This window comes from Erinaceus europaeus, chromosome 4 (genome assembly GCF_950295315.1).
Source record: "Erinaceus europaeus chromosome 4, mEriEur2.1, whole genome shotgun sequence".
In the NCBI taxonomy this organism is placed as follows: Eukaryota; Metazoa; Chordata; class Mammalia; order Eulipotyphla; family Erinaceidae; genus Erinaceus; species Erinaceus europaeus.
Window position 1 is genome coordinate 9391804 of NC_080165.1, and position 16964 is coordinate 9408767.

The 16964-nt window shown below is 38.2% G+C and overlaps 1 protein-coding gene across 1 annotated transcript in view; it reads left to right on the forward strand.

The window, feature by feature from the left end:
- The window catches only part of OPN5 (opsin 5), a 37946-nt gene extending 27175 nt beyond the window's left edge, over positions 1 to 10771 (forward strand). The window contains exons 5-6 of the mRNA XM_007517838.2: positions 5066 to 5307; positions 10708 to 10771. Coding sequence (XP_007517900.2) covers positions 5066 to 5307; positions 10708 to 10771 — 306 coding nt within the window. The remainder of the gene's footprint in view (positions 1 to 5065; positions 5308 to 10707) is intronic.
- Positions 10772 to 16964: the final 6193 nt, after the last annotated feature.

Below are 16964 nucleotides of genomic sequence, written 5' to 3' on the forward strand. Positions count from 1 at the left end.
ACTTACATGGTTACTATTGTTGATTGGAGTTTTAGAAGGTAAAAGACACTATCATTCTGGAGAAATCTATTCCATTTACAAATGAACGCCTTACAGATGAAACCAAATATAATTTGTCTTGAGTAAGTTTGTCAGAAAAATGGAAAACCTAACTGGCTGCAGAGTTGCATGTGGGCATAAACCTAACCAAGAATTGTTTAGCAGTTATAATTTTAACAGTATTTTGGCTCAGGATCTTAACACAGGATTGCAAGAAGGCAATACAAGACTTCAAGATTTGCTGGAGGTGTGGATTCATGTAATTCTTCTCTCTGGGATTTGGACTTGTCCATTTGCAAACTGAATAAAAATGAATATCGTTGAGAGCTTTCTTAGCTGTAGCTAAGTTTTAGATATAACCTTCAACTTTAAAAAAAAATTTATTTATAAAAAGGAAACACTGACAAAAATGGTAGGATAAAAGGGGTACAACTAACTCAGTTCCCACTGTCGTTAAAGTTTGGGGCTCCAGCAGACCGGGCTAGCTTCGCAGTGGTAGACAGAGACCCGGGGACACACGGCTGGGCAGAAAAGCTGTATTTCTTTATTCATGAACAATGATTCGAAAACTAACCCAAACCAATCACCACACAGATTTGTCCTACATCCTTCTCCTCCGGTGGCCATGGCAAAGAACTCTTGAAGTCTGTAGGGGTTCTGGGGGCGGGGAGAAGAGGGCCCTCGAAACTAGCAGGGGCTGTACCATAATCTCCCAGAGGCGGGGGTGGGGGGTGAGACCAAAACCAATGTGAAGCATACAACATCCACCACCAGAATTCCATATCTAATCCCATCCTCTGATAATTGTTCTATTCTTTAATCCTCTGGGAGTATGGACCCAGGGTCATTATGAGATGCAGAAGGTGGAAGGTCTGGCTTCTGTAATTGCTTCCTGGCTGAACATGGGCATTGACAGTTCTATCTATACTCCCAGCCTGTTTCTCTATTTTCCTAGTAGGGCAGGGCTCTGGGGAAGCGGGGCTCTAGGACACATTGGTGGGTTTGTCTGCCCAGGGCAGTCCAGTTAGCATCATGTTAGCATCTGGAACCAGGTGGCTGAAAAAAGAGTTAACATGTAAAGCCAAACAGATTGCTGACTAATCATACACATAAAGGCTGGAATAGTTCATATGAAGAGTTGGGGGGGGTCCTCCATTTTTTACATAGCTAGGAGGCCTATTTTAGTTATATTACAAAGGGTCCATGACTATATTAGTTTTTGCTTTTTTCCTTGAGCGTGACATCTGATATGTAGGTGGATCCAGTTTATTGTCTGGGGAGATGATGTCATGGCTGGAAAAGATGATCAGAAAGCTGGATCAGGGTAGCTCCAAAATATGGAAAAGATGTATAACTATTGTGACTGTAAACCCCATCCATTTGATCAAACCTTCAACTTTTTAGATGCAGTTGCTTTTGGTGTGAATCTTCAACTTTTTTACATGTTATTTTAGAATTTGGGAGTTTAGTGTAGATTTCTTATGCTTCCATAAATAAAGGTCTACTCAAGGTAAACACTACTGATAGGTTGTTCTATAGGTCAAGTAGGGGTATAGGCTACTCCCTGAATACATAGGCTGTGCGGCTGGGAAAACAAGCTGAGTTGCATTTACAAATAATTTTGTTATAAAAAAATAATTTCCAGTTGAATTTATAAAACAAAAGGTATGCCCCAATACCATCACTTTAATCATTAGTAATTAAACATTTTGTTTCCCAGTCCTGATTATTCGTCTTTTTCCTCTAGCCCATCATTCTGCTGATGTTGGCAATTGTTACTTTACTACTGAATAAAAGAATGAGGGACAAAGAAAGTGGCCTGGACCACAAATTCATTCTCATCTCTCCCCAAAGTTTTAAGAAACTCCAGTATCAAAGAGAGCTCTATTTTTCTATTAAGACTTTATTATCAAAATCCCAGAGTTTTGTCTGCTTATATTCTTTGTAGTTGTGTGTTTATTTCTACTGATACTATTATAACTAGAGGAAAGTGGTCTTTTGATCAGACTTGGTTCATGTGATGACCATTATAACAATTCTATAAAATGCCTGAGGGCAGAAGGCAGTTCAGCAGTAATAAAGTAGAAGGTATATTGGGAAAAGGGGATTAAATGCAGGTAAACAAAACAAAACTGTAAGACCATTATGGTGAGGATTATTTTTTTCTAGTAACACTATTGATTTAATGTTGGATTATAGCCTTATAAGAGTTTGAGAATATAGTTTTACATCTCCACTTGTGTTTATAATTCATACTCAATACAAATGTTTTGGAGGCCATCACACCAAATAGAACCCATTGCATTAGTTTGAATACAGTATCATTATCTTACAGAAATAATATTCTAAGTGTATTACAGAATAATGACAGTTACAGTGAAGTTAGTGCAATTTCTCTCACTTTAGACCTGAGATAATTCAAGTTTAAACTAAAATCTAAAATGTGACCTTCATTTGGAAGAGTTATCTCTCAAATTACAAACCTTATCACCTTTAATGCCTGATAAAAACCTCTTAAGAGGGGAAATTCTAAACAGATGGGAATTTTGTCTGCTGTGTTCATTGCTTTATCCACAGCACAAAAAAATCTAAGAGATATACTCACTAAAAATTGTTGATTGATTTACAAACAGTGGCCTTTTGACTACTTATTTCTTCCTTTTGACTACCTACTTCTTCCTGATCCATTTTTTAAATTAAAGTAATTTTTTTACATTTACTTTTTGCCTCCAGGGTTGCTGTGGCTCGCTGCCTGCACTATTAATCCACTGCTCCTGGAGGCCATTTTTCCTATTTTGTTGCCCTTGTTGTTGCCCTAGTTGTGGTTCCATTTTTTAATTTTTTTTACTTCTCTATTGGGGGATTAGTGGTTTATAGTCAACAGTGAAATGCAATAGTTTATACATGCATAACATTTCCACATAACAATACAACCCTCCATTTTGTCTTACAAGTAATCTTTCAAAGCACAGCTGTCATGCCTTCTGCTTAAGAACTTATGATTGCCTTGAAGTGTATGGAATCAAGGGCAAGTTCAGTGATATATATAGAATTCTTGTTGGGAAATTGTGCAGATGTGGTTGAAAATTGGCAGGGCCCACAAACCACCATATTTCCATGCAAGTATTATTTACATACCAATCTTCTGCTTTGTCTTAGAAATGACTAAAGGTCTCCCCACCATGTTATCCCTTCAGGGTATTGCTCATTCCCACCAGTTAAAACCATCGCAACAGTTGCTAAGGACACTTCCACCTTCCCAGCATGCCTTTTGCCTCTCTCCACCCCCTTTCCTAGCCATTTCCGTTTCTGACTTGCCACTTCCGGTATTATCCCATAAAACCCACTTCTGTTCCTGGTTTTGCTCTCTTTTCTCTCCGACATCCTGACCTGGAGAAGGGCTGGTGTGCAAAGCGGGAGACAGCCACTGAGGTTTGGTGCCACGTGGCCTAACCTGCTGTGCTCACATCCAACTCTGGAGAACTCCCGCATCAATAAAGAATTGCATTCCTGCTCCGCCATGAGTTTCTGATCTCTCTCCCACGTCGCTGAGTAAGCAGCAGCCCAGGTTGGCTCCGGTCGAGTTCTCTCCAACCCAGAGAGCACATGCCCAGGAAGAAACACCCTCACACTAGCCTGGCAAATTCTGACTATATGACTACTTTTCAGCCTTATCTGCCTTTGTTTTGCTTTCTCCTATGCCAAAGTGAATTGTTTACTAGTCTCTGTGCAATTGTCACACATAATTTTCTAAATCTTTGCTCATGCTGCTATCATACTGCTCATTTATTTGCTCCAGTCGATGTGTATTTATGTCTTATTCTCAATACAATTATGTATAATGAGTCCCAGAGGATGTAGTTTTGTTTTCAAATGAGGACACACTTATCCTTTCCTGCCATAAATTCTAGTAATTTGTATTCTAGAGGGAGGTGTGCCTGGCTCTAGGTGGTATGTGCACTGGTGTCTCTCCACAGTACTTGGTGCAGTGCTTTACACAGAGTACTAGAAAAAAAGAGTTTGTTCAATTAAAATCAGATCATCTGTAGTGTCAGGAAGAGAGTTATGGGGCACTAATCAGGACAACGCCACTAAAGGGATGAAACTGCAGATTGCAAGAAACTAGTAAAGGTATTTCAAACCCTATTTTTACTCTCTGGTCTGAAAATTGAGAGGCTCCCAAAGTAATTTAAATACTGTTAAAAATATGTAAAACTGTCATTTTATGATACCATGTCACTTTGGTTAAGTCTTGACGATTCTATTTCACTTTTACCTCATGGATTTCTACTGTCTGTACTTCTGATTTGAGAAAAGCCGGTGACTAAAGGAATTGCATTTAATAGAAATCTTTGAATAGGACCCATAACAGGATTTCAAACTAGAGCAGTTTCTAGATTTCCTGAGGCAAATATAGGTGCTGTAAAATTTCATTACGTCCAATGTATTATTTTACATCTGACTTTTAAGTGGATGTGGGTTGAGAAGTTGGCAAATTTCAGGAGAATGGATGTCTTTTTAATCATGATTTCTTCCCAGTGTAGGCCCAAACTGAGCAACTTTAATAGGAGTAAACTTTAGGAACATTTAGATTCTAGAACAGAGAATATATACGATGTAGCAGTAGGGTCAAGAATTGTAATAATGGGGTCAGGATGATAGTTCACTGAATATGGTGGTACCTTGCCATGCACACAGCCCAGGTATGAACCCTGGCACCACATCAAAGGGCAGCTTCATTGGGATGAAGTGCTCTGTCACCTTCTCGGACCATTTCACTGTCTCTCTGAATAAAAAGATTGTCCTAGGAGCAGTGCAACCAGGCATGTCAAAGATGCCAATTCTGAAATAAACAAAACAAAACAAAAACTTCTGGTCAAATATCTTTTCAGTACTAGTTAAGTACTTCTTATATGTAAAATAAATGGAGAATAATGGACTTTGTTCAATGTCAATTGGCTCTTCCTCCAACTCATCAGATCCACCAGGTGTCTTGATTTCTTTGCTTTTGTTTTTCATTTACCAGGTGGCAATGTTGATTTGTGCTGGCTTCTTAATTGCTTGGATTCCTTACGCAGTGGTCTCTGTGTGGTCAGCTTTTGGAAGGCCTGACTCCATTCCTATACAACTCTCTGTGGTGCCAACCCTACTTGCAAAATCAGCAGCGATGTATAATCCCATCATTTACCAAGTTATCGATTACAAATTTGCCTGTTGCCAAACTGGTGGTTTGAAAGCAAACAAGAAGAAATCCTTGAAAGACTACAGGTAAAATTTCAGAAGCTAGAAATGAATAATATTCTTTTTTTTTAAAACACTCCCATATGCGATCTTCTTTAGATTAGAGTTCATCACATATGAGTATTATAAGGCAAAGGTTATTTTCAATTCAGCAGATATTTGGAAATTCAGTAATCAGATTGAAGGGAATGAGATGATATAGCGAGGTAGTAAAAAACCTCATTATGTTCTTTTATTATAGAGCAACTAAGACACAACTATTTGAGTAGCCTGGGAATAAAGCCATTCTCCCAGAGCACAATTCTACATAGCAAGGATCCCAAATTATTGTCTTAGGACACAACAAGTCTGAGACATTCCTGCCATTAGATGAAGGTATAAGATTTGGGAAGACATAAGAAAGAAAGAAAAATGACATTTTTACTTTCTGCTATGCTCTCTTTGTCAGAAGAGAAAACTGAAATTTAAATAAGATGATAGTTAAGTTGTCCTTGTTTAGAAAGTTAAGAAATTTTTAGACAGAAATTTATATTTGGTTGGATTGGGATTCAAAATTAAGATTCTTGGACTGGGTTAGATAGAGCTTAATGTTATACGGGAGGGATTTTGTTCTTGGCGTCATTTATGATAGAGTGGTATTCCGGCCTTACACTTCTTTCCTTCTCTCACTCATAACATAAAAGTAAGTAAAATTAAAACAATATATTAGAAAATTCACCCTGTTTCTGCTAAACACTGAACAGGCAGGTTTGAAGATATACTACTACCTGTCCCGAGTCCTAAAGACTCAAGGAGAGTAGAGCTGAGGGTAGCTGACAGTTTTCTGTGACAATTCAAGACAAATTTTAGCATAACAACATGGCACAGATACCTGAATTCATGGGCTGCACTGAGAGGACATTGAGAAGGGTGCAGGTTTTGAACTCTCTTGATTTTACTCATTTGTGGTAAAGATATTTTTTAGTAGTATTTTACCTGAATAGGTAGTAAATGGAGAGGGTTCAGATCTAACTATAAGATGTGAGTCTTTATCTTGTTCTTACTGCATATGGTGAATGATGAATCTTTGATCTTAAGTTCCTCACTGTGTTAAGTACAGCATAATAAAATGAAGTGTTGCATTGTTGTTGTTGTGGTATAGGGGATGAAATACACAATTTAGTGGCAGGAGACTACTGTTTAAGATTGATCTATTGATGGTAAATATACATAGAGACATTTCACCATCTAGAGGTTTAGCAAGAACTGATGGCATTGCCCATCTAAACAAGTTATAAGAATTACACAAAGGAGTCGGGAGGTAGCGCAGCAGGTTAAGCGCAGGTGGCGCAAAGCTCAAGGACCAGCATAAGGATTCAGGTTCGAGCCCCCAGCTCCCCACCTGTAGGGGAGTCATTTCACAGGCGGTGAAGCAGGTCTGCAGGTGTCTTTCTCTCCCCCTCTCTGTTTTCCCCTCCTCTCTCTTTTTCTCTCTGTCCTATCCAACAATGACGACATCAATAACTACAGCAATATAACAAAAAGGGCAACAAAAGAAGAAATAAATAAATATTAAAAAAAAGAATTACACAAACTTTTTCTAGTAAGTTAGTTGACAACTGTTATGGTTTTATTTTTTTTCCTTCACATTGTTGATGTTTACTGCTTTATCTGTTGGTTGAATTGCTAAATTCGAATCCTAGAATCTATTTTTGAAGCAATAACACTTTGCCCTTACCAACTATTAATACCTTATTATTAATTCAGCTGAGAGTTTAATAGAGAAGTTGCTGGAGAAAATAATGGGACAGTTCCTCAGCTGCTGGGACAGGCATTTGACAAGAATGGCTGAAAGCAGATTTCACTTACCTCATGATTTTGCCTCAGACTGACTCTGTGTTCTGAACATTCACTCACAAGTGTGAGCAGTGCATAAATATTCAACAGTTAACAGTAAAAGAGGGAAATTTATGTATATGAGAGTGACTTAGGGCTACAAACCTTTGGAAAAATCAACCAAGCAAGAGACAGCTCAGTTCACCTGCTTCCATTAGCTATTTAGATGAAATATAATCATTTCTTTGCCAAAGGAAGACAAAGGCTATTTCCTTCCTTGAGTTCCAGCTTTGCTCCTGATGGGAAAAGGCAGGCAGTCATGCTCAACCAGAGTGTAGCCATGGATTCCAGTGGCTGAAGCATCTTCAGGAAAGGAATGCTGATAAAATGTGATAAGTGCCAATTTTAGAAGAATCTGTTTCAGAGCCAAGTATGAGTGATAAGTGACATTGAAGGTCATTTTTTGTTTTTCCAGAGGAACCAAAACCCAAATTTGTTTATCTTTGATTTCTTATTTTTATTTATTTATTTTTGACAAGGCACACAGCAGCTGGTATTTGCTCAATCCCACCACTGGATGATTTCTGGGCATCAGTGTTTTTTTTTTTTTTCCATTCTCAGAGGGAGGGAGAGAGTCAGGTAGAGGGGAAAGACACCTCAACACTATTTCACCATCCACGATGCTCCCAGATAGTGTCAGAACTTGAATCCAGAGCCTTCCTCATGGCAAGGCACATTGGGTGAAATATCTCCAGGCCTCCATCTTCATGCTATTGAGAAATCTAAAAAGTAAGAAAACAGCAAAGCTGTTTACAGAACAGGCATTCATGACTAAGGCACCAAAATTCCCAAGTCAAATCCCCAGCACTACCATAAACCAGAGATGTGTGGTGTTTTTGTAAGAGAGGAACAGAATAGGATAGGATAAGATAGGATCAAATAGAGTAGAATAGAATAGAATTTCAGTTCCTGGTGCATGATGATGGAGGAAGAGATAGGATGAGGGTGAGGATATTCTGCAGAAAACTGAGAAATTTTACAAAAGTATCAGCAACTATATTTACTATAAACCATTAGTCCCCCAATACAAATATGAAAAGAATGTAATGAAATATTATAGAACACTATGGAATAGAATGTTATAGATAGGCTGGAATAAAAAGAAATTGGTGGCCAGTGAAATAAATCTCATGGACAGTGTGTTGCTTGGCTGTGTTCACACATTGGGTTCAAGGCTGACTGCTGGGGCTGGGTGGTGATGCTCCTGGCTGAGTGCACCTGTTATAATGCACAGGTCCAGGTTCAAGTCCCTGCTCCCCACCTGTATGAGGACAGCTTTGCGAGTAGTAAAGCAGGTGTCTCTCTGTCTCTCTCCCTCTCTATCATCCCCTTCCCTCTCAGTTTCTGGCTGTCTCTATCCAATAAATAAAAGTCATAATGAAGAAAACATAGGGTAGATGATGAGCTCCCGGAGCAATTCATGGAATTAAACCGTTTTAAATGATGTCAGTGTTCTTTCTTTTTCTGAGCTCTGATATACTGGCTTCCTTTGGAATATCCTCTTGGGAAATATTTTGTGTTCCAACAACAAAGCTTATGTGTTGAATATGAAATTGTAGAAATAAATTTTGATGAGTCTTAACAGCTCATTAAAAGCTAACTCTTCCCATTCTTCCCAAGCCTCTACAATTGAGTCTCCTGAGATTTTGATAGAAGCTGATGAAGTAAAGGTGAAATGTGGCTAACAGCCATTTCTAGATGTTACTATTTGCCACACTTGGGTACCGATAAGTGCCGGGCTAGCTTCGTGGGCAGGAGAGAGACGACCAGGAACTCCTGGCTGAGTGGGAACGCAGTTCAATCTTTATTGATGAGGAATGCAGTGCAAGCTCTCTAATCTAATCTCTCTTCATTAGAAAGCCCTGTCCTTTATATCTCCGGAGGCAGAAGTGTCAGGTCAGAAGAGGATGTACATAGGATAGGGGTGGGGAGAAGGAAAAAGCAAGCACAGTGGGGATTAAAATGTGGAAAACAGAATGTGACTAGGAGAGGGGGCGGAGTGGAAAAAGAGCTCAAACCAGTAGGGATTAAACCAGTGTGAGTTAAACAATGATTATGCAAATAGACCACAGCATCAAGCAATGCAACAGAAAAGGTCTTAGAAGCAGTCCAACAGATAAGTAGCCAGAGTTTTTTATACATCGAATTTCTCTACCTTGGTCGTATATTAGAAATACTAAGTAAACTTTGAAAAAATATATATTGCCACTTGAACCCTACTTATAGAAAATTGGCTTTAATTAGCCTCAGGTTGGTCTGAGATTCAGTTATGTGATCGGATCACTCTCCTGTATAACTTTTGTTGAAAGTTGTTGAGTCTGAGCCTGGAAAAGGAAAAGTCTGGCAGTGTGGGTTTATAGAGGACCATTTTTCACCCTTGTCTACACAAAGACAAAGGAATCCACCTATCATCAGCACCAGTGACTGGAGAACTAAACTTCACTCAAGCAGCTGTAGCTGGTGTACAGTGTACAGTGAAAAGCCAGAACATTTTGTGTTGCGAGTATTTTAGTGGAGACAGAAAACAAAAAATACCGTCTCCAACTCTGGCATTAATGCTTTTGCAGCCTGGAAGTGGCATACCCAGTAGAGGGCGCTCATTTGCCATGCTCAAGGGTCAGGGTTCAAACACTTAGTCACGTGGTCTGGGAGGTCGCGCAGTGGATAAAGCATTGGACTCTCAAGCATGAGGTCTTGAGTTCAATCCCCAGCAGCACATGTACCAGAGTGGGGTCTGGTTCGTTATCTCTCTCCTGTCTTTAAACAAACAAAAACAAACAAAACCTCCAGTCACCTTACTTCATGAGCAGTGAAGTAGTGCTACAGGCATTTTCCTTTCTCTCTCCTGCTCTACCTCCCCCTTCCTACTCAATGTCTCCCTGTTTATAATTAAATAATAATGGAAAAAATTGGCCACAGGGAGCAGAAGATTCTAGGTGCAGACACAAAGTCCCAGCAGTGACCCTGGTAGCAGTGAAATAAACAAATAAATAAAAATATTGAAGAGAAAAAGAATACTATTTCAGTAGGTGACTCACTGTATCCAAAGGAACACAAGTGTATGTGCAATGACTTTTTAATTTCAACTATTCATTTATTTTTAATTTTTATTATTCTTATTTATTGGATAGAAACAGCCAAAAATGGAGATGCAGGGAGAGGGAGAGAGTCAGAGAGACACCTGCAGCACTATTTCACCACGTATGAATCTTTTCCTTCTGCAGGTGGGGACCAGGGGTCCAAACCTGGGACCTTGGGTATTATAACACTTATGCTCAGCCAACCAAGTGTACCACCACTTGGCCCTTCTGCAATGACTTTTTGTCCTAGAGGACAGCAAACTCACTATGTCATGTGAAATGTGCTAGACACAAGTGACTTGTCTTTGGAAAGTTCTACAGAGGGAAGTTTTGACTTGGAATACTTATTTATCAATCCGTTTCTAATTTCTTGTCCATATAATTTTCATAGCAATCACTTTTGCCTATGGATGGATGGACATGCATTGTAGTCTATGCATATTTTCAATTATATTTTTTCTCCTGCATCCAGGCTGCACACGGTAACCACAGTCAAGAAGTCTTCTGCTGTGCTGGAAGTCCACCAAGAGGTATGAAGACGCACACGGCCTCTCTCATGGACAACATTAATTCACTCATTTGCCTCTTTCCTGCTGTTAATGCTTGATTGTTATCACACTTTTCTCTTTATATTATATTTTTATATTTTGTACACTTTTCTTCATTTCCCTTAAGATAAAATTTGGGGGAGAAATTCCAGTGGCCAATTGGAAACTACTTTAAGAAATAATACTAAGATGAGCCTTCCTGGAAAACTCTCTTTATTACACTTTAAAATTGATTGTCAAACCAAACAGGACTAAGCCTAAGATATTAAAAATACTGTCAATTTTATTTATTAGGGGATTCTCTAATTTCATTTTGTCAGCATTCTTATTTCTTAATGAAAGGCTAAGGAGGTGGCATCTGGAGCTTTTTAAGTGGGCACTCTGTGTGCTAGTTTCTTATGATTCTTGCAACTATTTTCTCTCTTGCTGACAGAGGATTACAGTATATTGGTAGTGATTCCACAAGGTTGTCCTCTAGGGAAATCAATTTTGCCTTAAATCCCTAAATGGAAAACTCTTGTACCTCAGAATTTGAGAACTACAACAAATAATAATTCTTCCGATGATAATTTTACCCAAGTGAGGTTTTCTCATTAAGTTCTACTTACCAGTATAGTGGATGTAATAGGGCATTACTGACTATAATTACTTAGGAAAAAAAAATCTAGTCAAAACAGTCATATGTGTTACCTTTTCATTCATTTGTGCTTTGTTAAGCAGAAAGATAGAATGCTTTCAAAGGCAGATATTTTCCTTTTAGAGCTACCAAAGGTTTAGGCACTCAAGTCTATACTTAAACAGTCAATGTCTATTTCATTTTCTCTCTTAATTTGGTAAGTAAAGTCATTACACTGCAATGTTTTTCAACACAATCTTTGGCAGAAGTGTGTGAAGTATATCGATGTGCAAACATGTGATCCCGTTTTTGGAGGGAGCTGGGAATATCTACTTGACTGCCTGGACCCTTTGACAAGGCTGTGAAATGAGGATAGTAACAACCCCTTAGTCAGGGTCACTGTGAAGCTTGCATGAGAAGATGGCCATATGATTCATGTAAGAACTAAGGATTGAAACAAAAACCTGCCCTATTCTGTGTTCTAGTTGGGCAGTCTGAGCAATTATGTGAACAGGCAGATTAGCAGGGAAAAAAAAAAAGTTAACTAAATAAATGTGGAGAATTTACATGGGTGTAGATTCTAAAGTGATTAGAGCAGAGTGAAAAATTTAGCCTGAAGTAAGAAGCAGAGCGGTGGGTTTGGGTTTCTCAGAAGGAAAATTTATGCAATGAGAAGAGGGTGAGTCATCTCAAAAAAAAAAAAAGCTAAATATTCTGTAATTACACATCATTCTGGAAGGAAGGCTATTTCTGACAAAAAAAAATCTTAATAGATAATACACTTAATTTCATCATCTAGGTAGTTAAGTGAGTGGTGGTTTCTTTTTCCTATGGAACCTGTGGAATGTTGAGTGCCACTCTATTGAACTGATTTTCATGCAAAGCAACTTATTTCAGGACTGTTGTGAAAGCCTTGGGAGGCCTGTCCTTCAGCTGCTTAGTGCAATACTTAGCAGTGTGGTAGAGGAAGTCCCATAGGGATCTTATTGTTTATGTTTTTTGTTTTGTTTTGTTTTTGCCTGGGGGGTTATTGCTGGGTCTCAGTGCCTGCACCACAAATCCACTGCTCCTGGCAGCCATTTTTTTTTTTCCTGCTTTATTGGATAGGACAGAGAGAAATTGAGAGAGGAGGGGGTGATAGAGAGGAAGAGAGAAAGATTGACACTTGCAGACCTGCTTCACTTCTTGAAGGGACTCCGCTGCAGGTGGGGAGCCGGGGGCTTGAACCAGGATCCTCGCGGGTGTCCTACACTTTATACTATATGCCCTTGACCCAGTGTGCCACTGCCTGATCCCCATTGTTTATGTTGTCATTAAAGGTTACAGGGAGCCAGAGCAAACTTTAAGCAGGAGAGAGAGGTTTATGATTTTTAATAAGACCAGTCTTACTAAAGAGGTTAGGTTTCCCTAAGTGGAGTTCAAAATTGAATTGTTCAAGTAGGGAGAACAATTAGTTGACTTTACAATCAAATTACAATTTTTAAATTGTAAATTAAAGGATGAGAACAGGAGTAGGTATAAGAACACAGGCTTAAAATCTGTGAAGAAGACAAAGAGATGTTGTAGCCATAACACAGGACTTCCTTTTGAGAGGTCCCACGTTCAATCCTTAGTGCCACCAGTAGTCAGAGTTGAATGACACTTTGATTGAAAAACATTTTAAAAAGTAGGAGAGCTTGTCAACTGATTGCACCAAAGGCAAAGTAGTTGAGGATGACGTGGAGGCCTTTGTGTGGGAAGCGGTGAGCTTAATGGTGTCTACAGTAGGGTAAAATTCAGGCAAGGGAAGTAGGTGGTGGTGGTGGGGTTAAACAGAATAAATTGCCTTGGGGATGTGTGTTGTATCACAGAGTGGGTACAACATAGGTGACGTTAGCTGAAAAAGGTAGTTAAGATAAGCTAAAGTCATACTCTAATGACTTGGGGTGGATGTACTTTAAACAGGAAAATAACGGTGAAGGGAAAATTACTGTTTCTAAAAGGTCCAAGGGAAGTGAATTGCAGGCATTTTTCCTTCATTGTTTTCTTTTTGAGGGAATTATTATGAAAGTAGACATTGCAGGGACGATGTAGAAAGGGTTGCTCAGGTCTGTGTTGATGTGTCTAGAAGATGGAATCGAACACCGGCATCGTATGGAAGTCTGTGAAGGTGTGCCACACCTAGCCATGTATGAACTTGCGTGTATGTGAACTAGCATGTCATCTCAATGGAGAGAGGGAGAGAGAGAGAGAGAGAGAGAGAGAGAGAGAGAGAGAGGTGGTCCTTTGGGTAGATTAGAGGGTGGAAAAATGAGTCCTTGAGCACGGACTTGAATATAACCCTGTATAGGTGAGTAATTGCCCATGTCCTAGAGGGTGCCAATAATTTGAGAAAGCTTTGTGTAGACCCAAGACACGTCTACAAATTCAATTTAATTTTGCTTGAGACTGAAAAAATATATGAAGACTATATTTTGTGTGCTGGCAGGCTTGTATGTGAGCCAGATTTTGACACTTTCAGTAGACACTCCCCATTCTCCAGTTCCTCATTACTGGCTAGGAAGGGCACTCAGAAACCCAGTGGTTAAAATCCAGAGAGAAAGAGGAGCTATCATGTTAGGATTCAGGAGAAATCTGGAAACATGGGATAGAAAATTAAGGTTAGACTGTAATATTTTCGATCCATTGTTTATTATTTATCTTGCATTACCTAGTTTTTAAGAATATGATCTACCTCCTTGATCAAGGAATGACTAAATAAAGTTGGTAAATAGTAGTAGGAGCTAGCAGTAGAAATGACCTTTTAACTCAAAATGTTGACTTTCAGATTTATAATAAAATCCAAATGTATTTTGTTCTTTCTAAATAGACTAAGACTATGCAGTAACATAAGTAGACGTAATTGAATGCCAACTAAAATTTTGTCATTGATTTTCTCTTAAAAACAAAGAAATAGCTTGAGAAATTATTATTAAAAACACATTATTGTCTTTATCACGTTATTGTCTTTAGACATATGATCCAAATCCACCAATGAAAATGCTCTTGTATTGAATTAGGGCAAAGAGGTGAGAATGCCAAGGATGGGGGAAGGGAGGGTGAGAGAAGATGAGGTGAAGAATGAGTTGATATATAGAAATTGAAAAGGATCCCTGATGCCTGCACAGTCAATTTGGATAATATATCTTAAAGACTTTCCAGATGGCCATTGTTCTGAACTTGAACTTGAACTTGAATCATTTAAAAAAATTTTTAAAACATACAAAAAAATTTTAAAACATACAAGACTCATTAGGCTATGGGTATGTATAGGATATATTCTGAACATAATTTTTACAAAGCTATTTAAATCAAAACTAGTAAATTGCTTTTCGTTATCACTTTCCCCTCTTTTGCTTTACTATGCCAGACAGATAAGACACACTGTCTGACCTGCTCAGTCTTGTCATAGACTGTATATAGGAGGTGTAATATATTATATAATAGTCTCTATTATATATCCTAACATATACTACAAATTCTAAAATGAACTTTCATCTTGCACTTTACATACAATGCAAAATTGAGAGCAAAAATCATTCTGAAATTTATGTGATTTCTTATAATATTGCCCATAATCTATATACACATGCAAAGACCATATTCATTCACTCAAAAATTGAACACAGGAAGGTTTTATTAGTTGCCTGTTGTATACATTGCCTTGAATGTTTTAGAAGATATTAAAAAAGAACAGAAGTTTGTATTTTGTTATTAAGAAAGTTGGAGGTTTTGGCATAGTCTTAACTTCTAGCTACATAGTATGATAAATAATCTTAATAGTGATTGATTTTAGATGGGAATTAACTAGTACCAAAATAATTTTCTTTGATGAAATATTTATAGAAACTAACACATAGCAGGAGAGATCCTCAAAATTGATCTGCAAATGTACCTCTGTGCCCCAGGTCAAGAGAAAAATATAAATTTCCTTCAAATTTTCTAGAGTTAAGTCTATTGTAGGGGCAAAGCTCACCTCTAATCTCTATATATTTGAATGTATGGTTTGAGCGAAGTAAAAGCATTTGGCTTTATTTTCTCTGCAAGGATGTAACACATTTGGGTCTCCCAGGTGATTGGAGGCAATGTGAATTGCACATTTTCTTCCAGAATGACTAAAGCTTTAGAGAAACTGCATGGTGTACTAATACAGAATGCTAGCTATAGGGTGAGCAGAACTGACCTCAAACTCAAGTTGTCTGCTGTCATATACAAAATACCCAAACGTAAACAAATTATTTGATGTCTCCATCTCCTCACTTGTCCTCACTCTGAAATTTAGACAGTTTTGTCTTCTTGAGGTCTATTGTAAATAATCACTGGTATAAAGTTTGTAAGATTTGTAAGGATAGTTCTGACTCATAGTAAAATATATATGATAAATTAATGTCAAAATTGTTAGGGCCATATTAAGAATTTAAAACATATTTTCTTGTGATTGGTTTGAATTTATTTTTCTTTTTCTTTTTCCTTTCTTTCTCTTTTTTTTTTTTAGTGATTTAATAACGATCAATAAGATTGTGGGATAAGAGGGGTGCAATTCCATACAGTTCCCACCACCAGACTTCAATATCCCATCCCCTCCATTGGAAGTTTCCCTATTTTTTATCCCTCTAGGAGAATGGGCCAAAGATATTTTATTTTTAAAAATTATTTATTTATGTATTCCCTTTTATTGCCCTTGTTGCTTTATTGTTGTTGTTGGACCAACGATCTTTATGGGGTGCAGAATGTAGTGAGTCTGGCTTCTGTAATTGCTTCTCTGCTGGATATGGGTGTTGGCAGGTGAATCCATACCCCCAGCCTATTTCTATCTTTCCCTACTGGGGTAGGGCTCTGGAGAGCTGAGGTTCCAGGGCACATTAGTGAGGTTGTCTGCCAGGGGATGTCAGGTTGGTGTCATGATAGTGTCTACAATTTGGTGGCTGAAAAGCATTAAGATATAAAGTAGGGAAAAAAAAGTTTAATAGTCAGGAACCTAAAGTTAACAATATAGCAGATGAGATTTGTTGGAAGAAGCTGGGAAGTTTATTTAGTTAAATTCTAATGGAAGAACAACACTCCTCAAGTTGCTTCTTTTAGATCTGGAAGATGTTCAAGGTACTTGAGAAAGTGACAAACAGGACATCAAGAGTCAATAAGGAGTGATTTACTGGTTTCACTGCACAGCAGTTGTTAGTGATAGGCATCATACCTTGAGAAGACTCCTGCCTGTTTGATTTATGATTGAAACTATCAGGTTGTTCATTAAACCAAGAGAGTAGATATTGGCTTTATTTCAGTTGTAGCCATCCTTGAATGAGATCAGAGAGCCTTATCTACTCAGCTTTAAAGCACGGATTAATACGACTGAGCTCTTTGCAGACATTCCACTGTTGTGAGAACACTAGTTTCACACTGTGGATTTCCATGGTAATAGTAGAAACAGTAGTTCTGTTTGGCATCTAAGTAGGTAAAAAACATTCTCAGTTACCTTGCCTTCTAGTTGGAAAGTCCATGTAAGGCAGAATATATTCTATTCTGAAGATTTAGGTAGGATTTTTAATC